Raw genomic sequence first — 25,719 nt, 5'->3', positions numbered from 1 at the left:
ATCATGAATGTATTCAAGATTTCTACAAAATAATAAAGACCAATAACTCAACCTTAAAACAGGCACACGCACGTGCACACACACACACACACACAAACTTAAAGAGATACTTCACAAAAGAATATAGGGCAAGCAATGGAAAAGTGCTCAATATCATTATTGAGCAGGAAAATGAAAATTAAAACTACTTCACAGTGACTAGAATAGCTAAACTAAGACTGAGGACACCACATGTTGATGACTATGTAAAAATAGGAACAGAACTCTTATCCATTGCTGGTAGAAGTCTAGAATGGTACAACCACTGTGAAACACAGTTCAGCAGTTTCTCACTAATAGTTTCTCTATTAAACTTCAAGACACATCATAAAGCTATGATAATTACAACAATGTGGTATTCAAGCAGGATAAACAAAACCTAATGGAATAGGAGCCCAGAAATAGGTACACAAATATGTGGATATTTTTGAAAAAGGTGGCACTGAATGAGAGTGGGAGAAGAACATACAGGAATCCACATGGAAAATCATGCAACACTATGCCATACTCAAAAACCAATTCTAAGTAGACTACAGTTCTAAATGTGAAAGGAAAACGAGAAAAATTCTAGAAAGTAAAAAAGTAAAATACCTTCATGATCTCAGCTACAGAAATATTTTTTAAGCAAAGAAGACAAAAAGGAAAAGACTGAATTGCTCTATTTAGAGTTAAGAACTTGTGCTCACCCAAAGACATTACTAAAAGAATAATACAAGGCACAGAGTAGGGAAAAGAAATGTGTAATATAAATAATCAAGCAAGAATTTTTATTCGGAATACACAAAGAATTTCCACATCTCAATAACAAAAATACAATGCATTAGAAAAATGAGGAACAGACTTGAAGAAGCACTTTACAAAAGAGGTTATTTAAATGAAAATGTACTCACTCATCAACAAGCAGTAATATGCAAAGCAAAACTAAGAGATACACACATACACACACACACACACACAACACACTCAACAGAATAACTGAAATTAAGCAGTCAAAAAAAATAAAAAGAATGACAATACTAAGTGTTGTTAAGGATGTGGAACAATAGGAATTCTCATGCACTGCTCCTGGGTGTGTAAACTGGTACATCCACTTTGGAATGCAACTTGCAATGAACAATTAAAGCTGAAAACAGGCACATCCTATAAGCCAACAATTTTCTGATAGGTATACCTACAGAAATGTAACATGTGCATCTAATGTACAAGAATGTTCACAGCTGCTTTACTTTTAATAGCCCTCAACTATGGAAACAATGAAATACTCTATGAGAATGAACTAACTACATGCATAACACAGATGAATCTCATAAACATAACATTAGGCAAAAGAAGGCATATAAAAAGAATGGAAGAGTATATTCCTATTAAGTTCAAAAGTAACCAAAACTAAACTACAATACATATCCTCAGGCTAAAATTCTATAGCTATTCAAGATTGATTAAGATTTAGGAAAATGATGATCTTTGAGGGGAAAGCAAGAGAGTTGATTTGAGAAACGACAAGCAAGGATCCTTCCAGGGTGCTGACAAATTTCAATTTCTTGATCTGAGAGTAGTGATTAGGCAAATGTTCAATTTATACTAATGCATTAACATGTACATTTAGGTTATCTGCACTTTTCCCCATTTATTTCACAATAAAGGAGTTAAAACTGCTGAATAAAGTTCCTACTTGGGTCAGAAATAGAAAAAATAAGAATATGTATTTGTTTTTGTTCACATATATTTAAAATATCTAGAAAGATATGTAAGACATTAATAAAAGTGGTTAGCTTTCTACACAGGTGGGTTGAATGGCATGGATAATAATAAAAGTGGGAATAATACTTCTTAAGGTACAACTTGTTATACTGTTTTGACTTTCGAACAGTACAAATTCATTACTTTGTCAAAAAAAATTATTCTAAAAATTACGTCTGTAGAAAAAGGACAATGCTATTTACAGTGCTGGTGAAAGGTGATTAACCCTTCCCAACCTCAATGACCAGAAGAGTGCCTGACACATGCAGGCACTCAATAAATATCTTCTAAATGAATTATCTCTCAGTGCTTGAGATATTCTGACTGAAATACCTGTTCCCTCCTTCTTTGCCGACCTAATCCTGCTTATCTGTAGAATCCATTTCCACAGTTGCCTCCCCAATAAAGTTTTCTTCTAGTGTCACACAACAAGGGCCCTTTTTAAACAAAGCAGTCATCCCATTCCACCAAGTTAAGTCAGTCTTTTTTTCTTAATGCCAGTGTCTTACATGGAGATGACGATCAATGCTTATTTGCTGCATAAATGAATGTTTCAATCAACACACGCATTAAATTTTATTTAAAAATCACAGTATGGGACTTCCCTAATGGCGCAGTGGTTAAGAAGCTGCCTGCCAATGCAGGGGACACGGGTTCGAGCCCTGGTCCGGGAAGATCCCACATAACGCGGAGCGAATAAGCCCATGCGCCACAACTACTGAGCCGGCGCTCTAGGGCCCGTGAGCCACAACTACTGAGCCTGCATGCCACAACTACTGAAGCCCGGGCGCCTAGAGCCCATGCTCCGCAACAAAAGAAGCCATCGCAACGAGAAGCCCACGCACCACAACGATGAGTAGCCCCCCACCACCACAACGAGAGAAAGCCCACACACAGCAACGAAGACCCAATGCAGCCAAAAATTTAAAAAATAAATTTATTTAAAATAAATAAATAAAAATCACAGTAATGAAGTCCTTGTTTTCTTGAGCTACACTGAAAATTTACGGTGACAAATAGAAAATGGACTCAATTCTAGAAAACACTAAATCCGTTTCAAAAGAAAGACAATGATATTTCAGATTTGATTTATTCCTTTTCTCCTTTGTTTATTGTAAACTGTAAAATATATTTTATTAGTTTAAATTACATATAAAACTTCATTACAAGATAAGGGGCTGCACTTTAGATGCTTATTAAAATATATGCAAACTAGAGTTTAGGTGATAAATGCTACAAAAATTCAAGGACCTGCCCCCTCAGTCAAATTTCTGGGAGTTCCATAATTTGGGGCATGACAACATATCACCTACAAGGTGAAATACAAGTTGCTGCACCTCATACCATCTAGCACAAAAGAAGAGGCACAATGTTTGGTTAGTTTTCTCAGATTCTGGAGGTAACATAAAGTGTGCTACTTTGACCCATCTTCAGAGTTGCCCATAAGGCTGCCGCCAAGTTCAGGACACCGTAGAAGCCACTCTACTACTTGGGCCTCATGATCCAGCATATCCAATGATGGATTATTTAGTGTTCACGGCAAATAGTGATATTCTAGGGAGTGTCTGACAAGCACTAATATAAGAATGACAGTGCAGGTCTCTAGAATTTCTGAAATATCCATGTTCTCTTCTGCAAATAACATTCTACTTTCCAGAAACAATTTCTGGCTTGCTACTGGGCATTGGTAGAGGCTGAATGCCTAACCATGGGACATCAGGTGACTATGCAGCCTGAACTTCCTATCATGAACTGCATTGCTAGCCGTAAGGGTTGGGCATGAGCAGTAGCAATCTATTATCAAATAAATATGGTATATAAGAGATCAAGTTTACCCAGGTCCAGAATAAGTTGCATGAGCAGGTGGCTCAGACTCCTTCAATACCAATTCCTGTTGCATTGCCTCCTCCACCTCAACCTGTGCCTATGCCCACCCAGGGAGTCCATTATGACCAAGTGACTGAAGAAGAAAAAACCTGAGCCTGTTTCACAGATGAGTCTGCACAACATGCTAGTACTACCCCAAAGTGGACAGCCCCACTCAAAGGTGACCCTGAAGGAAGGTAGTGAAGGAAAATCCTTCTAGGGAATAGAACTTCAAGCAATACATTTGGCTGTCCATTTTATCTGGATTGAGAGAGGCCAGAATTATTAGATCAATATCTAAACATTCATGGGGGCAGTTACTAATGGTTTGGTTGAATAGTCAGAGACCTGGAAGGAAAAGGACTGGAAGACTGGTAACAAGGAAGTCTGGGAAGAGGTATATGGAAGGACCTCTTTCAAAATGGATACAGACTTTGAAGATACCTGTGTCCCCTGTGAATGCACACAGGGCATCCACTGTAGAGGTAAACAAAATAACATGCTCTATGGATGTCAATCAAACTCTTTCTCCCCAGTCAGTGCTTGTTCAATGGGCCCACAAATGAAGTGGCTATTGTGACAGAGATGGAAAATATGCAGCGGCTCAACTGCCAATGCTACTGCTGGGTACCTAATCTGGCAAGAGCAGAAACCAATACTGAGTCTCTGATATGGAAGCATTCCTCAGGAGGACTATTTAGTCAGCTAGAGGCAAATTATTTACACTGAACCTTTTCTATCATGGAGAAGGACTATATTTGTCCTCACTGGAACAGGCATATATTCTGGAAATGATCTGCCTTTCCTGCCCATAATGCTTCTGTCAGCACCACTATCCACAGGCTCACAAAATGCCTATCTATTGCCTCGGCACTCCAGACAGCATCATTTTCAATCAAGGTACTCATTTTGCAGCAGCAGAAGTACAGCAATGGTTTGTCTCCCCCAACAGCCAGAATACATGGGTCTGATATTCAAGGCGTGGAAATAGGAGCGGCTCTTCTCACTGTTATACTTAATAATTCATTCACAGAATTTTTACTTCCCCTCCCTAAAACTGTGAGCTCTGCTGGTTTTGATTCTTAGTCTTAGATTATGTCTAGCTATGGAAACACAGCAACGGTTCCACTGAATTAGAGACTTCCACCTGGCCGCTGAACCAAAAGGCAGGAAAAGGGGTTATTCTACTGGCCTGAGTGATTGATCCCAATCACCAAGGAGAAACTGAGTTGCTGCATACAATGGGGGCCAGGAGAACTACATCTGAAGCCCAGGGGGTTCATTTAGGCTCCTTGTAGTACTTTCAAGTCCGCTGTTAAAGGTTAATGGAAAACTAACGGCAACCAAAGATGGGGGGTGGGGTGGGCAGGATAATTAACGATCCTTCAGAAATGAAAGTTTTGTGCCCATCATCAAGTAAAGAACGCAGAACAGCTGAAATTCTGGCTGAGGCCAGAAGTACTGAATGGGTGGTGAAAAAAAGGAAGCAAGAGATACCAACTACGGGCTTGTGACCAGTTACAGAAACAAGGACTATATATTGTGTATATGTCTGGAGTTCTGTAAATGTTAACCATTTTCTTCTTCCTTCTCTTCCCCCTATTTACTTTATATATAAGTTGTTGGAGGTGAACTTTACAAAGTAGTTTGTAGTTAATAGAATATTCAGAGTACTGTGATGGAATATGTAATAAACAGCGAGTAATGACTGTTGGAACTGTGCATCTCCTTATTTTGGGGAGAGAGTAGGAACTTCTTTACTTATATGAATGATAGCTACATCTTGTTAGGTGGAAACAGAGTTGGATGGAAGCTCAAATGTGTTCAGAATGAAAACTGAGTAACCAAGAGAGTGGACTGTACCATTTATTTATTGCCTCTCAAGTTCAAATGTATTTGCTCTCAGTTTCAAATTTACTTTGTAATAAAGCATCTGGATTTAGTCAAGATTCTCCTTTGGCCAGCTGGAAATGTTAAAGCTCTGTCAGTAAAGGGTGCTAGTACAGGGACACTGCAGTAGGAAAGTATTCTTTGCTCTGTGGGGTATGTGAGCAAAGGGAGGTCCTATCTCCAGCCTCAGGGCCCATCTGCACCCTGGGCCGGGTGGGGGTGAGGGAGGATTTTATTGCTTACCAGTCCTGGTCAGAGGATCTCTTCCTGCCAGCCCTGACTCAATAACTGTGGACAGCTCTGGCCCAGGGCAACCAAGTGAACTTCTCCATTAGCTATTGGGCTACAAGTAACATATTCACCAACAAGTTCTGAATTTCAGTTTTGGGGAGAGGGCTCCCCTTTCAAGTTTGTTCCTTCCTTGGGTACTCTCTCCCTTAGTTCCTTTATCCTTCTTAGTACCTAACTTCTTAAAGTAGTTAATAATTCTTTAAACTGTCCCTGTTCAAATTACTGTTTGGTTTCTGTCTACTCACTGATAAGGGAGTAACAAATACCTTAATATCTAGAGAAATAGGCTGTATTTTTATAACCTAGAAAACCACTATTATTCCTTGTCTTATACTAGGTAGTGCTCATATCTGTTGATTACCATAATGATCATATCCCAACGCTATTATAATGAACAGAAGCCAAAAATTATTTGATGCTTAATATATGCTAAGCATTATTCTACGTATTTTATTTGTATTGACTCATTTAATCCTAACAATAACCTATTACAAGTATCTCTCAAACACAAAATATAAATCTCCTACCTAGGAACTGCTCTCTAAATAACGATTAAATAGACTTCTACAATAATGTTTGCTGTGAAGTTCATGATGGTTACAGTAAAGCATTCCATGACTTTATTGTTTTAAAATCTCATACTATCAGGAGTTCCCTGGCAGTCCAGTTGTTAGGACTTGGTGCTTTCACTGCCGTGGGTCTAGGTTCAATCCCTGGTCGGGGAACTAAGATCCCACAAGCTGAGTGGTACAGCTCAAAAAAAGAAAAAACAAAACAAAAAAAACTCATACTATCAATTATTTAAAAGATAAACTTCATTGTCTCGATCACAAACTCATGGTGAATTATTGTGGCTGATTAATGGCTACATAAAGTCCTTGACTATTCCTAACAGCAGAAAAGGGTGATAAAATATTCACAAGAATACTAATAATCTTAAAATATAACTGTAGTCAGTATCAGCCCAGCTTATTCTGTGTCAGTAGCTAACTCATTACAAATCACTAAAGTGACTTTCAGAAACAGTGGAAAGGAACAATACCCAAAAGGCTTAAATAACCAAGAACTATTATGTATTTCATTTGTAAAAACAGTCAACAATATGTTTTATACTACTAATCAAGAAGTATAGATTTCATTTAACCAAAAGTTGATGATATAAAGTTTTAAGAATAAAGACATGGCTTTAAAAATGGCATCAAAACTGAGATGTCTCGTACCATCTGTCAAGTAGAATGTACCTTGATACTTAAATTTAATACTTTTGCAACTAAATTAATTTAGCTGCAATTAGAAGTCTTACCTTAAAAGCCTAAAAATCTCTTCTCAGCATTATTGGGAAAATCACCAAAAAATTACATTTTTATGTCACCAAATTATAATTTGAGGCCCCAAAATCTTAAGAATTACTAACAGACCAAATTCTCTAAGAATAGTATATCTGATCATCTTTCCAACCACTCTTCTTTTACCTAATAATTCTGATGGTGATAATTAACAATTACTTGTAACAGCCAGGCACTGTTCTAAGAACTCTCTCTCTATATATATATATAAACTCATTTATTACTCAAAGCTGGCCTACGAAATACATCTTATTATTGTCCCTATTTTACAAATGAGGAAACCGAGGCACAAGGGGATTAAGTAATTTGTCCAAGAAGTATTATACAGTAGAGCAAAGACGTGAACTCAAGCAGTCTGGCTCTAGAATGTCAACTTTTACAGAGTTCCATTGAGAACTTTGAGTAGTAGCTTGCTATAACCTCATAAGGCACTTAAATAGGTTCTATTATTATCCTCTTACATACAAGAAAACTATAATTTGTCCAAAGTCATAAAACTAATAAGTGACAAAATCAGGATACTAGCCTAGTTCGCATTACTCTAAAAACCGATTTCTTAACTATAAAGATATATTGCCTCCCTATAACTAACAGCAATGAATGCAAAACCATCAGATAAATGAGATCAAATCTCACATACAACTAAAGATCAAATAGCAGTATAATATGCCATGGTGTAAACTATAGATTATACCCCCAAGAAATATGAAATATCAGTTGATTCCTGCTAAGTACTTCAAATAGTACCAAAAAGCAAGGACATTTCTAAAATGTATCACCTTCTAAGAGAAAATACACATCTACATAAAAATAGTTTAACGTAAGAAATAAAGTAACTAGTTGTAATGTAACTTTGCCTACCACATACACTAAGCAGCAAATGTAAACATACCTGCAAGGAGGCAAAACCATGGAGTCTTTCATAAGCACAGATCCAGAAAGCAGGATATACCAACATCTGGCAATAGTTTCTGAACTGTTTAAATGAATAAGTAAATAGATGAGTAAATAAATACACACATTCACATGTATATGGATTCAGTACAAAATACAAAACATGAAAAATATTCTAATATCATAAATCATTAAAAATTAACTCTCCTTGGAAATTTTGCCTGTTGCCTAAGGTTTCATACAGACCATGTTCATATCTTACATAATCACTAGCTTAAGATATAGGCTTCAGAAATGTATGTTTATTAGCTCTATCTTATTAATTTATATCAGTAACTTCCCATTCCTCATTTTTGTTTACTGGATCACCACATTTGATGAAGATTAACTTAAATATTGTACTACATGTGCATATTAAAAAATTCTATTTCTGGTAACTTTTATGTATATTATAAGTTTATTGTATATTAAAGACAATAATGTTTGGAATTCACAAGTTTATCGATGTTCCATCTTCACGTTCAACTATAATTTGGGTCTACCTCTTTCTCTTAAATTTTATTGACAGAAATACATTAAATGCCTACCCAATCTTTCACTTTACGTGTGTTTGAGGGATAAAAGAATATCAGATGACTTAAGTCCATCATCATTTTTAGTTCAGTTAAATCTCCAATGGAAACTGAGAATCTTGTTAGATGTTACTTTATAATCTAATCTTTTCCTCTTTCTCTCAAGTATTTTTAATTTACCATACCTAAAACTTCAATTAATTCCAATATGTAGACAATTTTAATTTTATAAAATAAACATTTCCTCTGAGCTGGAGAACTGTACATCTCTCTGGCTATCGACTTGACATGTTAGCTTGTATATCTAACACACAATTCAACCTCAACATGTTCAAAATCGACCTATCATTTCTTTCAAGCTTCATTTTTTTTGTTCTCAATGAATAGTACCATCCTCCACCCAGAAAACTAAGCCTCCAAACCACTCTACATAGCACCCAGGATGAGCTTTCTGGGTGAATCCTATTGCCTACCATAAGAAAAAAGTATCATCAAGTTTCCAGAAGATACTTTAAAGTTCTTTATATCCATCCCTTCCATCTTCACAGAAGGAAGATACAAATGGCTGAAAATCTCCTACTTAAGGTTCTTTGTTTGGAAATTTTACTTTCTAATTCTTTTGAAACATGACTTTTGTACAAGAAGGAATAAAATCAGTAAAAGAAAATTCTGCCCAAAATCAAGACAGAAGAAAGTTATGATTGGATGCTACCATAAGCCTCTAATTTTTATCTCACTTTGCTGAAACAGTCACAAAGTTGTCAGTAAATTCTACTACAAACGGAGTAGAAATCCTGAAATTCACTCCTACCACCAAGAGAGCCATGCCAGCTCACGAATCAGAAACTGTTCAAACCTTGCAGAGAATTCCACTCTCAGAGCACAGTTTGGCAATGCATCTGATGAGTAAACATAAGGAAAGTGAAAGTCTTTTAACATGCGGCTATCTCCTTTCTCTTTGCAAGCAAATGAATCTAAGAATAATCTAGCCTAGAGAAGAGTGGCATATTTAATCTTGTCAGATCTTACTCCTTTCAAAGGCTTCACACTCCTCCTAAAATAAAGAACAAAAACTATTAAGGTGGTCTCCACCTGGCTCTCCACACCCCTCTCTTCCTGTTTCTTCCTCTCTGCTCATGGCACTGAACACAGTGGTTTATTTTCACTCTTTCTATCATCATGCTTCCCAGTTAAGATCAACTATACACATTCTTTTCTCTGCTTCCACTAATCTCTGAATTTAAACTCTTTACTTAATTAACTTCCACATTCATTTTTTAGAAATTCCTTTGTTTATGATTAGCCAAATACAGATGTGGGTAACTCTTTATATTAATTTTTAAACAGCTTAACTGAGGTATAATCAATATACCACAAACTCACTCATTTTAAGTGCACAATTCAATGACTTTTATGATATTGAAAAGAACTGTGCAAACATCACAAAGAGATCTCTTATGCCTCGTTTGCAGTCAATCCCTGCCCCAGGTAACCAATAACCTGCTCTGTCTCTATAGATTTGTCTTTCCTGGACAGTTCGTATAAATGGAATCATGTAATATGTGATGTTTCTATCTTGCTTCTTCCATTTAGCATAATATGTTTGAGGTTTGTCCATGTTGTAGTGTGTAGCAGCATTTTATTCCCTTTTATTGCCAAATAGTATTCCACTATATAGATGCAGAGCATTTTATCTATCTATTCACTGAACAATTTAATTATTTCGAGTTTTAGGCTAGTATGAATAGTGCTACTAAGAACATCTATGTACAGTCTCTGCACGTGTTTTCATTTCTCTTGGGTAAATATGTAAAAGTGGAATTACTGGGTCATATGGTAAAATTTTAAGAAACTGCCAACCGTTTCCTAAAGTGGCTATATTTACATCTCTACCACAAATATATGACGATTCCAGGTGTCACCATATCCTCACCAACACTTGTTATGTCTAGCTTTTAGACTGCAGATACTTTTTTTTTTAACATCTTTATTGGAGTATAATTGCTTTACAATGGTGTGTTAGTTTCCACTTTATAACAAAGTGAATTAGCTATACATATTTCCCCATATCTCCTCCCTCTTGCATCTCTCACCCTCTCTATTCCACCACTCTAGGTGGACACAAAGCACCGGGCTGATCTCCCTATGCTACGCGGCTGCTTCCCACTAGCTATCTATTTTACATTTGGTAGTGTATACATGTCCATGCCACTCTCTCACTTCGTCCCAGCATACACTTCCCCCTCCCCATGTCCTCAAGTCCATTCTCTACATCTGCGTCTTTATTCCTGTCCTGCCCCTAGGTTCTTCAGGACCTTTTTTTTTTTTTTTAGATTCCATATATATGTGTTAGCATACAGTATTTGTTTTTCTCTTTCTGACTTACTTCACTCTGTACGACAGACTCTAGGGTCCATCCACCTCACTACAAATAACTCAATTTTGTTTCTTTTTATGGCTGAGCAATATTCCATTATATATATGTGCCACATCTTCTTTACCCTTGACTGCAGCTACTTTTTAAAATATATTTTTAATTGAAGTAACACTGGTTTACAACATATGTTTCATATGTACAACATTATATTTCTACTTCTGTATAACCTATAGCATGCTCACTATCAAAAATTTAGTTTCCATCCATTTCCATACAGGTGATCCCCTCTACCCATTTCGCACACCTGCAACTGTAGCTATTATGGGTGTAAAGTGAATATCTCATTAATTTTTGTGTGTGGTGTAAGATAAGAATCTAAATTAAGTTTCTGCATATAAATACTCAATCAACCCAGCACCATTTGTTGAAAAAACTATGCTTTCCCAATTGAAATGCTTTAGTACCTTCATCAAAAATAAACTGTTCACTGGTGGTTCCTTTTTAATACTCAGTTGTGTTATACCCACATTGTGTGCACATCTTAGCTACACAGCTACAAGGCCATTAAAAAAAACACACACAGAAACTGTTTATAAATATAAGGGTTTATTTATAGGTTCTCAATTCTGTTCCACTTATCTATAAATCTATACATTTCCTTGATAGCACTTAAATATGTGTAGCTATTTTAATTAACTTTCTCTCCCCCACTATAGAATAAACTCATAAGGACAAATCCCATGTCTTCCCACCACTCTACAACAGGCTAAGCATAGTGTATAGCAGACAAACATTTAATAGTAAGTGAATGAATTAACAAATGAACAAATAGAGCTATTAAAATCCATGAATCCAGTAAATACTTAGAAATAATGACAAACGCAGGGTGCAATGAAACACTGAAGTTAATACCATTTCTCTATACCAGCTTCATATATATAATAAAAGAGATCACTGTTGCCAAAATTTTTGGAAGAAAAACAGAGAAGAATATCTTCATAATCCTGAGGAAGGGAAAGATTTTGTTTTTTTAAACAGGACATGAGAAGCACTAATCACAAGCGGAAAAATTGAGAAAGTAAGAAATTTCTTCTCTTCAAAAGATGCCATTAATAGAGTAAAAAAAAGCAAGCCACACAGTGGGAGAAGATATTCACAACTTATGTACCCAACAAAGGACTTAGATATAGAATTCACAAAAATTTTCTACAAATCAATAGAAATAAGATAGTCCAACTAAAAAATGGTCAAAAACTTGAATCAGGAGATCATAAAAGAGCTATCCAAATAGCCTATAAAAACATGAAAATCATTCATCATCATTAGTAAGCAGGTAAACAAAAAACAAAATCACGAGATAAAATGAAATAAATACTTTAGATTCTAATGTTAAAATCTCCTGGGACTTCCCTAGTGGCACAGTGGTTGAAAGTCCGCCTGCCAATGAAGACGACACGGGTTCGATCCCTGGTCCAGCAAGATCCCACATGCCGCAGAGCAACTAAACCCGTGCGCCACAGCTACTGGGCCTGAGCTCTAGAGACCATGAGCCACAACTACTGAAGCCCGCGTGTCTAGAGCCCATGCTCCGCAAAAAGAGAGGCCACCACAATGAGAAGCCCACACACCGCAACAAAGAGTAGCCCCTGCTTGCTGCAACTAGAGAGGGCCTGCACTCAGCAACGAAGACCCAACGCAGCCAAAACTAAATAAATAAAATAAATAAATTTATTTTTTAAAAAATCTCCTAAATTTGAGCATGTGCATTTCCAATGCTTTTATTCCTAAGAATATTCCCAAGAAGAATGAGTAAATAGAGGTACAAAGACACATGAATAAAATAGTCATAGAAACTTACTATTCATAATAGGGAAAAACTGGAAACAACCCAAATTATTTAATAGTGGGAAGGATAAACAAATTATGTTATTTTCACATAACTGTATACTGTAAAACACTGAAAAAGAATGAATGCAAAAACATGGAAGAATCTCCAACATTTGTGAAGTATAAAAAGCCTGACCAACAGATTTTATCTATATGAAATTCACAGAGACAAAACTAATCTAAGGTGACAGACATCAGAACTAGATTACCTTTCCAAGACAGCTGACTAGAGCCTTCTGAAGAGCTGATATGTTCTACATATTCACTGCATAGTAGTTACACAGGTGTACATATTTATTAAACTTCGTTGCACTGTACAACTTCTGTGAGCCCTATGTATATTATATTTCACAGTTTAGGAATATATTTCAATCTCCTCTACAGAAACTGTTCCAGAATCAAATGAATTTCAATGCTAACAATCTAAATTTTAAACATTAATTTAAGCTAATTATGGAAATACTTACCAAAAAAGAACTTGATTGCCACTGTATCTCTCATAGCGTGCTCTTGCAGACATTAATCTAAAATATTTTTTAAAAAGTAAAAATTTTTTAAATTATTTTATTTGAATTGTTTCAAAAATTGTTATAATTACAACAGAAAATGATCAGATCTATCACTAAATTTTTCACTAGAGTTTAAAAATATAATCACACACACACAAATCTGTTGAATATAAATTTGCTTGCATTTAAAAATACTTTACTACTAATGCCCTAGTTTTTTCTTTCTTCTTGATACACTTACTTGACATATACTAATATCTAAATTATGTTACACAGAAAACAGAAAATAATAAATTCCAAACAATTATATTTAGAATCTGGTCCATAGCCAGAAACTTAAAGAATAGCCAGAAAAAGTGATCAGTAAGCTGGTCATGGAAGAAAAACACAGTTTAATTAAAATATTATGCAAAGTTATAATAGTTAGTGCTTATAGCACTCAAAAGTATTTTTACAAATATAATCACAATGATACAAGGTAGCAGGAGAGAAAACTCATTTTACAGAATAGAAAAATGAGGTTCGGAAAGCTTATGGGTACTGTCCATAGGAGCTTATGCCAAATCAAGAGTCTTGCTCCTTCCACTTTAATATAACACTACATCATACCATGCCCATCTCAAGCATTTGATACAATAAGTATCAATACAAACTACAAAGAGAAAGTTCTGTTTTCACTAGCTAGCACTGCACTTTGCCTTAAATATTCTCATTTAATCCTCAAAATGCTGTAACAAAGGTAATCTTTTTATCCCTATTTTATGGAAGACAAAACTGCAGCTTAGATGTTAAGACTTGCTCAAAGTCCCAGGGCTAAGGAAAACTGGAATGAGAAAGGCCCATTTCTTTGCATATCCTATAAAAAGCCCCTAAATGATTTGGTCCCTGCAACTATCTATCCAAACTCATTTGAATAACTCCTTAGCACATGCTCTTAAACACAGCATCACACTTACCTAAGCTGATGTTCCCTGAGATTTGATAATATTTCCATTCCATGAAGATAAGAATAAATAGTATTTAAGTCCTGTAGAACAAAAAAGATTTTAGATTAATTTTCAAATATACTTTTTAAAATATAATGATATCCCACAATTCTGATTTTAAGCAAACAACCATTTATGATACAACTGTTAACTACAGAAGAGTCACAAAATCTCTGAATTACAATAGATCTGAAAAGGTTTAGAAGAGTTTCCTCAACCCACACAGGAACCCCTCCTCAGCATGGCTGACAACCTCCACTCAAACAATGCCAGAAATCAAAAACTCATTATTTCACATAAAAGTCTATTTCATTTCTAAACAGATGCAATCTTTCTTCTTTAGTGACCTCCAAATATTTGAAAACAGTTATCTTCTCTTCTTATAAGTCTTTTTTTTTTCCCTCCAGATAACAAAGTCTAAATATTTGCAGGTTCCAGATCTTTAGGCATCCTAACTGATCTCCTCTGGAGATGATTCTGTTTGTCAATATTCCTCTTAAAATATGATTTTCTAAAAAAAACTCTTTTCAAACAGACTCAAGGTGGTATTAATCTACCACTAAACAAAACTGACGTCCAATGGGACAATGCTATTGTTCACTCTCTGGGGAGTGGGGAACATTTCTCTAGCCCTCATTCAGATAATTAGATATTAATAAACCCAGGTTAATAAAGTATAGTAGCATAGTATAACCTCAGCTAAGAGCAATGGCATAGCAAAAGGAAAATGTGGAAGGAACATTCCTGACAGAAAAAAGTATTTTACCACAGAATGTTGGTGCACGGTGATTATAAAGAAGCTTAAATTCTCTATGTAAAATTTACCTCCTTATTCTCTTACAAGGAGTAATGCCTTTATACCAGGACCGACTGCTCCCAAACACTACTCTCTTTGATATATAACAAGAGAATTACCAAATGACAGAGAGAAAAAAAGAAAAGACACATAAGACAACCTTTTTCTCCAATATGCTACTAAGACAACAAGGAAGCTCTAAGAAAAAAAGCAATAATCTCTGATTCCAAAGCTTACAACTGCCAATTAACCATGATGGATTCAATGACCACACACATCTCTGCTAAATCCTTACCAAAATAAGAGGGAAAAAGATTTTTAAGTATATATATATAAAGAAATGAATAGATTAAAAGAGGAAACCACAGCAAATGAGTCTATAGACCTAAAAATGGTCTATAAAATTCTATAAGACAGCAGATGGAGCAGTGATATGATAAACTGTACTTCCAAAGAGGGCTACAATGATATGTCTTATGCCATATGCTCTTTTGCAATGAGACCTTGTCACTCCCTCATCAAAAGTTAGGAATCTAGGTGCCCTCCGCATGGCTCTGGGTTGGTCCTGTGATTTGTTCTGACCAAAAGAATGTGCCAAAAGTGAGGTCGTGTAACTTCTAAGATTCAAATACCCTGAGAGTACCAATGTTGTGAGGAAGCCCAAAATAGCCTCATTGAAAGAGAAAGGCCACATGAAACAGCACCAAGGAACCGGATATTTGATTCCTTCTTAGACCAGACCAGCTACCAGCTGAATGGAACTAAGAGAATGATCCAAGTCGAGGTTCTGTGGGGCAAAAGAAACAACCTCCTAGCCAAAACTTTGAGTTGAGGTCAGAAACAGAGTCCTGGAAAAAGTCTGGCTCATAGTGAACTCATTGAGCCTGCAGACCCACCTAATAGTCTTGTCTCTCTCCACTCCCCAAGTTTATAACTAGAATTTATTTATCTGGCAGTTAGAATAACTCCCACAAAGGAACCTATGTGGTAAAAGCTGTCAGAGTGGAAAAAGTCAAGTGGATACCTCTGAAATTGCCCCATTCCCCAGAACAAGATACTAAATAAAAGACAATATTGCGGGCCTCCCTGGTGGCGCAGTGGTTGGGAGTCCGCCTGCCGATGCAGGGGATACGGGTTCGTGCCCCGGTCTGGGAGGATCCCATATGCCGCGGAGCGGCTGGGCCCGTGAGCCATGGCCGCTGGGCCTGCGCGTCCGGAGCCTGTGCTCCGCAACGGGAGAGGCCACAGCAGTGAGAGGCCCGCATACCGCAAAAAGAAAAAAAAAAAAAAAAAAAAGACAATATTGCTTTTCCAAAGAGGCAAAGAAGCAAAGACTAGGGCCGCCAGTAAAGGCTTAAAAGTATGCAGGGGATGGGCTTCCCTGGTGGCGCAGTGGTTGAGAGTGAGCCTGCCGATGCAGGGGACACGGGTTCGTGCCCCGGTCTGGGAAGATCCCACATGCCGCGGAGCGGCTAGGCCCGTGAGCCACGGCCGCTGAGCCTGCACGTCCGGAGCCTGTGCTCCGCAACGGGAGAGGCCACAACAGTGAGAGGCCCGCGTACGGCAAAAAAAAAAAAAAAAAAGGTATGCAGGGGTGACAGCCCTTCTCATGCATCATCTGCAAAAATCAGACGGATCCTAAAAAATGACTACAGACTGTCACAGACTTAACCAAATTTTAGCTCTGGGCACAGCTGCAAGTCCCAGACACAATATTGTTGAAGGAATGATTAATTAAGCTTCAGGTATTGATTTGGTGAATGTATTCTTTGCCATTCCAGTTACTAAAGTAAAAAGTACAAGAAACAGTTGGCAGTTGTGCAGGACAATATTAACTTACAGTTTTGCCTAAGGGCTATTGCAACTTTCTCAGTCTCTACCATAATATAACCTGAAGCCATCTAGACCACCTGACACAATACATATGTATTTTGCTGACTGAACAGAATGAACAAGAGAATGAGCAAGGAGTGGCTGGTACCCTGGAGTCTTGGGTAACACACTTGAACTCCTGGAAGTGAGATATTAACTCTATGAGGGCTCAAAGACCTGCCATTTTAACGTTTTCAGGGGTGCAGTGTCAGGAGCATTACAAAACATCCCTTCCAAAGTAAAAGACAAACTTTTGAGACTTCAGCTTTCATTCAAGATGGAATAAGAGGGACTGGACTTACCTTCCATCTAAAACAACTAAAAATCATAATAAATAAATGAAACATTTTCCAACAGATAAGACATTACGAAAAAAAGACAGTGGCATTTGAGAGAGGGGAAACGAATTAGGTGATTCATGTAATTATCACACCTTACTGCCTGGTGGTATCTTGAGAAGAAGTAGCTGGCCACCTGCAGAGTAGAAGGTAGCTCAAGTTTGCAGAGCCGGACAAAGAGAGCGCATACTACACAGAAAAGAATGTTCTGAAAACCTACAGAAGGTCTCACTTGAGTCTGGGTTGAGTACTGATCTTTCCATGTACATGAAGAAATACCTGAACTCAGGGAAGGAACCATCTGAAAAGATTAGAGTAGTGGTCCTCAATCAAGACTGATTTTGCCCCCTGGGGGACACAGTGATATCTGGAGACATTTGGGGTTGTCATAATTTTCAGAGGGGAAGGTGGGGCAATACTAGCATCATGGGACTATAAGCCAGAGATGCTACTAAATATCCTATGATGCCCAAGACAAGCCCCCAGAATAAAGGATTCTCTGGGCCAAAACATCAACAGTTTTGAGGTTTAAACTTCTTGGATTAAAGGGAACAATACCCAAAACTCACACAGGGACCAGAAGAGTTATTATTCCCACCAGGGAGAGTGGAAAAATCTCATAATTCAGAATGCATTTAGTAGAGTACTCAAAAGCCTTTGGATTCAGTACTGGGCAAAATTAACACTGCACTAAATGCTACTCTGGTGCTACATAGCATAGCTCAAAAAAGAGCCCCAAAGGGTCACATGATTTCCAAATTACCTGCATCCCAGAAGAATATTTACAGGAAATAAAATATACCCAGCACATAAAAAAGTAAAATTCACAATCTCTGGTACTCCATTAAAAATCACCAGGCATGAAAAGAAACAGGAAAAATGACCCATAAGGAGAAGAGAAAAAATCAAAACCAACTCAGTCATTACCAGATAACAGAATTAGTACAAAAAGACATTTAAAAACTTATTGAAACTGTATTCCATATGTTCAAGAAAATATAGAAAAGATTAACTATATAAGAAGGGGCACTAAAAACAAATTCCAGAGATGAAAACAACACTGAGATGTAAAACACACTGGATGGGATAAGTGGCACATTAAGACATTGTATTAAGACATTGTAGAAGAAAAAATTTAAAAACTTAAAGACACAAAAATAGAAATAAAAAATAAAATACATGGGGGAAGGAGATCAAGATGGTGGAGTAGGAGGATTCAGAGCTCACCTCCTCCAATGAGCACATCAAAAATACATCTATTGTACGTGTGGAGCAACTCTCACTGAAAACAAACTGGAGATTGGCAGAAAGGCTCTTATACAACCAAGGCTGTAATGAAAGATCCACATGAAATCAGGTAAGAAAAGAGGAGAAGCAATCAGGTGAGGACCTGTGCCCCTAGGAGGGGACACAGCAGAGGAGGGGGACTGCATGGGCTCAGAGACCCTCCCCAAACAGTGAGGGGTGTGAACCACATATTAGGAAACCCAGCCCTGGGGTCCAACACCAGAAAGATAAGTCCTCTTGGCTGACTTGAAGACCAGTGGGACTAGCAAGGGGGCTGTGAGAAATCTAGACGTTGCTAGTGAAGAGCACCTACATGCTTGGTTTCTCTCAAAACAGGGTGGAGAAAGCAACTGAAAATGCCAGGTACTCTAGATGGCTTCCTGCATCTGCCCAAACGTGCACCCTGGCTCATGCTGAGGGCCGCTTCAGCCCCTCTTGCTCCATGGCACAGCTCCCCACTAGGGTGAAGGCTGCCATAGTCAAGTAGAGTAGACAGCTGTGGCAGACAGAGCCAGCTCAGACCCAGCACTGCATCTGAATGGGGTGAGGGCAACCATTACTGGCATTCGTGGGGACAGCAGATCAGAAGCAGTCTGGAACTCCAGTGTGCTGGGACTGCCCCAGTGTGCACCTTGAACCACATCGACTGCCCACTCTGGCCTCTCATGGTCCAGCACTACTACCCTCTGGGGGCGAAAATGCCGAGGTTGCTGGGGTGGGGGGGGGGCGCCGAGCACACACTTAGAGAAAATGGAACCAGCTCAGACCTAACCTTCATGACTTCTGCTCTCGAACCTTGGAAACTTGGGACAAGGATGCCAATTCCTGACACTTGTATTTAACATAGTACTGGAAGTCGTAGTCACAACAATCAGACAAGAAAAAAAGACATAAAAGGCATCTAAATTGGAAGAGAAGAAAAACTGTCACTATTTGCAGATGATGTCATATTTTATATAGAAAACTCTATAAAATTTCCACTAAAAAACTATTAGAATAAATGAATTCAATAGAGTTGCAGAATATAAGATTAATATACAGAAATCTGTGGCTTTTCTATATACTAATAATAATGAATGATCAGAAAGAGAAAGCAAGAAAACAATTGCATTTGAAACTGCATGAAAAGAATAAAATATCTAAGAATAAACTTGACCAAGGAGGTGAAAGACCCATACGCTGAAAACTATAACACTGATAAAGGAAACTGAAGATGATATAAAGAAATGGAAAGATATCCTGTACTCATGGACTGGAAGAATTAATATTGTTAAAATGTCCATACTGCCCAAAGCAATCTACAGATTTAATACAATCCCTATCAAAATACCGATGACATTTTTCACAGAACTAGAACAAATAATCCTAAAACTTATATGGAACCACAAAAAAACCTGAATAGCCAAAGCAACCTTGAGAAAAAGAACAAAGCTTGAGGTATCATGCTCCCTCACTTCAGATTATACTATAAAGTAACAGTAATCAAAACAGGATGATACTGGCTCAAAAAAAGGACACATAGATCAATGAAATGGAATAGAGAGCCCAAAAATAAACCCACATACCTATGGTCAATTAATCTAAGTCAAAGGGGGCAAGAATATTCAATGGGGAAAAGACAATCTCTTCAGTAAGTCATGCTGAGAAAACTGGACAGCTACATGTAAAAGAATGAGATTAGGACATTTCCTCACACCATATACAAAAATAAACTCAAAATGGATTAAAGACCTAACTGTAAGACCTGAAACCATAAACTCCTAGAAGAGAACATAGGCAGAACACTCTGACATAAATCACAGCAATATTTTTTTTGTATCCTAAGGCAACAGAAACATAAGCAAAAATAAACAAATGGGACCTAATTAGACATAAGAGCTTTTGCACAGCAAAGGAAACCATCGACAAAACAAAAAGACAATTGACTGCTGACTGAAAGAAAATATCTACAAATGATATGACCAACAAGGGGTTAATATCCAAAATATATAAACAGCTCATATAATTCAGTATCAAAGAAACAACCCAATGAGAAAATGGGCAGAAGAAAAAGACATGAAAGACATTTTTCCAAAGAAGATATACAGATGGCCAAGAGGCATATGAAAAGATGCTCAACATCACTAATTACCAGAGAAATGCAAATCAAAACCATAATTATATACCACCTCATTCCTGTCAGAACAGCTATCAGCAGAATGATCACAAATAACAAATCTTGGCAAGGATGTGGGAAAAAGGGAGCCCTAGTAAGGAAAGGGAATATAAATTGGTGCAGCCACTATGGAAAACAGTATGGAGGTTCCTTCAAAAACTAACAATAGAACTACCGTAAGATCCAGCAATTCCACTTCTAGGTATACACCTGAAGAAAATTAAAACACTAATTCAAAGAGGTACATGCACCCAATGTTCATAGCAGCATTATTTACAACAGCCAAGATACGGAAGCAACTAAGTGTCCATCAACAGATGAACAGATAAAGACGACGTAACATGTGTACGTATGTGTGCGCTCACACACACACACATATACACACACAATGGAATACTTCTCAGCCATGAAAAGGAATGAAATTTTGCCATTTGTAATAACATGGATGGACCTGGAGGGTATTATGCTTAGTGAAATAAATCAGACAGAGAAAGACAAATACTGCATGTTATCACTTACATGTGGAATCTAAAAAGTAAAACAAATGAATACATATAACAAAACAGAAACAGACTCATGGATATAAACAAACTAGTTGTTACCAGTGGGGAGAGAGGCAAGATAGGGGTAGGAGATTAAAAGGTACAAACTACTAAATATAAAATAAATAAGATACAAAGATGTAATGTACAGCACAGGGAATACAACCAATATTTTATAATAACTTTAAATGGAGTATAATCTACAAAAATACTGAATTGCTATGTTGTATGTATGATCTAACACTGCATAATATTGTAAATCAACTATACTTCAATTTAAAAATATAAATAAATAAAACACAGGGAGAAAAGATGGAAAAAATATGAACAGAGCACAAAAATGTGAACAGTAAGATAGGCATCAACTTTAAGCAGGCTTAACAGAAGTATAACTGGAGTCACTGTGAAGGAGACAAAGAACAAAAAAACAATTTGGAGAATGGTGGAAAATCTTCCATATTTGATAAAAACTATAAACTTGCACATCCATGAAGCTCAACAAAACTCAAGCACAAGAAACATGAAATAAACAACAGCAAAGATCATAATCAAATTGCTTAAAAAATGATAAAATTATAAAAGCAGCTAGAGAAAGAAGATAAATTACACAGCGAGATCATTAGAATTCAGAACACTTCTAGTCAGAAACAATGCAATCCAGACAACACTGTAGTAACACCTTTAAAGTCACAAAAGAAAAAAACTATCAATCTAGAATACTATTCCCAGTAAAAATACCTTTCAAAGAGGAAGGCAAAATATTTTTCATATATACAAAGGTTGAGTCAGTCAATCACCAGCACACCTGCTCTACAAAAAATGTTAAAAGTCATTCATAAAAGAGGAACACGATACAAGATGGAAATCTGGAGCTACACAAAGGAATGAAGAAAACTGGAAAATGGTAACTACATGGGTAAATATAAATCTTTTTTTTAATTATTTAAAAGACAGTTGACTATTTAAGGAAACAGCAACAATGACAACTATGTATTATGAGGTTTATTTATGTGTACAAGTAAAATGCATCACAACAGCACAAAGGCCAGAAGGTAAAAATGGAAGTATAGTATTGTATAGTTCTTATATAAGAAATAGTATAATATCACTTGAAGGTTGATTGTGATAAGTTTAAGATGTATACTATAAACCTTAATAAATTTCACAGTTTGTAGATTCTTTTGGATTTTTTACATATACAGTAACATCTCCTGTGAACAAGAACACTAGTATTTCCTCCCCAATCTATGTATATACGTACTTTTTTTTTCCCTCTAGCTTTAATGCATGAGCTAGAACTTCCAAAACAGTGGTTGGTAGGTGTAGTCATATACTACAAACACAGCTGCTGGGGCCCCACCCTTTGAATTAAGAGTCATCATAACCTGGTAGGACACCCACAAAATGCCTATCCCATGGAAATGTGCGTGTTATTTTCTAACGTCAAGACAATTTTGTTTTAGTGGCAAACAAGGTCTGAAAACTGTTATGTCATGGCAAACAGAATTAGAAGTCCATAACTTGACCTGCCCAATGAGGGTAGGCTAGAGTCCAGGAGTCCCAGAATTTCCTGAGATCCTCAACTGAATTATGTCATAGCATTTCCTCTGTTTTCAAGTCAGAGGACATCTCTGGTACATCATTGATGATGCCATGAATAGCTGACAAAGAATTAGGAATTCACTTTTCAATTTTAAAGTCTAAGTGAGAACATAATTTACAAGTTTTGAAATATACACGTGGTTCTCCAGTTCTCTGCCTGAAGAAAGTCTGACAAAGTGATGCACTTTAGATTCTAAAAGTCCTTCAAATTATCTAAAAGTTTGCCCTTTATTTGTCTCCAATTTTTGACAATTTGGCCATTTTACACACAGTTCTCCAACAGCATCTATAAATGGTGACTGCGTGGATTTGAATAGAAGTATTAGGATTACTCCTATCCGGGGTTGGCAAACTTTTCTATAAAGGGTCAGATAATAAATATTCTAGGTTTTCTGGGTCATATGGTTTTTGTCACAAGTACTAATCCACTTTGCCTTTGTAGCATGAAAACAACCAAAAAAAAAAAAGTAAATGAATGGGTGTGGGCACATTCCAATAAACCTTTATTTATAAAATAGTTGGTAGGCTAATTTGGTTCCCAGGCAATACTCTGTCAACTCCTAATGAATATGGTCAACAATATCTAACAAAGAAGTCAAGCCATGAATAAATACCTCTTTAGCAAATACCTCAACTAATGAGTTTTGGTGGAAACTGAGTCTATCAGATTTTCACTTTTCCAACCTTCCATAAAACTATGGCAAAGGCAAATGACCCAAGCACTACCAATCACATATACTCATCATAAACTGTTAATCTAGTGATACCGAGAAGGAAGAACTATCCGGAATCCACTTTGGCAGCTAGTGGTTGAAGGGTCTGTGAACACATGCAGTGTACAGTACAGATGTTCAGCAGTGCAAGTTGTGGTATCCACTGTGTTCAGTGCTAGCAGCAGTAGTATCTTTACCAAATATGTGATAAAGAGTATGGATCATAGTTGTCTAGCCCCAAGTCTATTTCTCCAGCACCCCCAACAATTCTGTAGCTACCCACTATCCTTTTAATAAATTCCTTTGCTTTAAATTGACCAGAATTGGGTTCCACTACATGTAAGTAACAACCCTGAAAGACCCTTATAGTACACCATCAGCATCACTTGGGAACTTGGCAAAAATGCAAATTCTCAGATTCCATCCCAGACCTAGTGAATCAGAATCTCTGGGAGTAGGACCTAGCTATCTGTGGTTTAATGAGCCCTACAGGTGGTTCTGATGCACAGAAAGTTTAGAACAAGTGGCTTATTGGTAGGATCTATGCCACTCGGGTTATCTGGCTGATAACCTATTAATGAGGAGGAACGCAAGCACTGAGATGCCTAGTAAATCCTGTGCACCTGGTTTTAGGGTCACAAGATGTTAAGCATTTATGAAAGGACAGAAAATAATCTCCCAGAACAAAGGATGGTTGTAGTAGCAAACTGATTAATTCTCTCATATGATGTGAGTGGTTAAGGTTTTGGTTTACGCAGGACAGCAAGTATTGATAGTTGTTGACTGTGTAATGCTGGTCTTAGAAAGGGGTTTCTTCAAAATTGAGTTATTTGTAGTGAGGTGGATGGACCTAGAGACTGTCATACAGAGTGAGGTAAGTCAGAAGGAGAAAAACAAATACCATATGCTAACACATATATATGGAATCTTAAAAAAAAAATGGTTCTGAAGAATCTATGGTCAGGACAGGAATAAAGACACAGACGTAGAGAATGGACTTGAGGACACGGGGAGGGGGAAGGGTAAGCTGGGACAAAGTGAGAGAGTGGCATGGATATATATACACTACCAAATGTGAAACAGACAGCTAGTGGGAAGCAGCCACGTAGCACAGGGAGATCAACTCGGTGCTTTGTGACCACCTGGAGGGGTGGGATAGGGAGGGTGGGAGGGAGACGCAAGAGGGAGGGGATATGGGGATATATGTATACGTATAGCTGATTCACTCTGTTATACAGCAGAAACTAACACACCATTGTAAAGCAATTATACTCCAGTAAAGATGTTAAAAAAAAAAAAAAGTGTTAATTCCTGCCTGGAAAAAAAAAAAAAAGAAAGGGGTTTCTTGTGGTTTCTGTACCAATTATCTCTGAGACAGGCTAAACGTAATGCACTATCTGTTAGGCTTTTGGTATGTCCAAGATCAATAAAAGCTATTACAGAAAGCCAAAACAAACAAACAAACAAACAACCCTGACAGAGGCAGACTGGAAGTCTTACAGATATTTCTTGGTAATAAAAAAATTAAATGCTATATTCAAAGTGATGTTAATTATTTAGTGTGCACTTGAAAGCTGCTCTACTCAACATGAAAGAGGGAAATCATGAGGAAGATGAAAAAACTCAGAATTTATGACATTCCAGATCAGTAACACCTAGATCAACCACTGGTTCTGTAACTACAAAATACTGCAGAAATCATCCAGGTGTATTAGAAGAACAAATACCAACTCAGGATTAGGGAATAAAAATAATAAGTTCCACTTGGGCAAAAAGAAGGTGAGGAAGTGGTGATGAGTCAGTGCTTCCTAAAACATATCAGCCATACCCTCTCAGCCAGTCAGTTACACGAGTGAAGGTGGGCAAGGTGAGGTGGGTGAGACCACTGCCATCTACAAACTGCCCTTCAAATGATCCATACCTAATGCATTCACTGTAGGCATATTCTATGACTTTTCAATTTCACTGTTAAATGAAATATTCAATTCATATTTGCAGCTCCGTATGTATGAGGAAT

The 25,719-nt window shown here is 37.2% G+C and overlaps 1 protein-coding gene across 6 annotated transcripts in view; it reads right to left on the bottom strand.

Annotated features, from left to right (window-relative positions):
• The window catches only part of RAPGEF6 (Rap guanine nucleotide exchange factor 6), a gene marked incomplete at its 3' end in the record, with an annotated part of 221,145 nt that overhangs the window by 180,400 nt on the left and 15,026 nt on the right, over window positions 1-25,719 (bottom strand). For 5 of the 6 annotated variants that reach the window (XM_082623744.1, XM_082623747.1, XM_082623745.1 and 2 more), the window contains exons 2-4: window positions 14,368-14,438; window positions 13,370-13,426; window positions 8,065-8,148 (exon numbers count right to left, since the gene is read on the bottom strand). The exons of the other annotated variant lie outside the window; for it this stretch is intronic. In XM_082623744.1, the coding sequence (XP_082479870.1) occupies window positions 8,065-8,148; window positions 13,370-13,426; window positions 14,368-14,438 (212 nt within the window). The remainder of the gene's footprint in view (window positions 1-8,064; window positions 8,149-13,369; window positions 13,427-14,367; window positions 14,439-25,719) is intronic. 6 annotated transcript variants of the gene reach the window in all.

Source organism: Mesoplodon mirus (assembly GCF_964341445.2).
Source record: "Mesoplodon mirus genome assembly, chromosome: 5".
Classification (NCBI taxonomy): domain Eukaryota; kingdom Metazoa; phylum Chordata; class Mammalia; order Artiodactyla; family Ziphiidae; genus Mesoplodon; species Mesoplodon mirus.
This window is presented reverse-complemented; position numbering and strand designations above follow the sequence as displayed.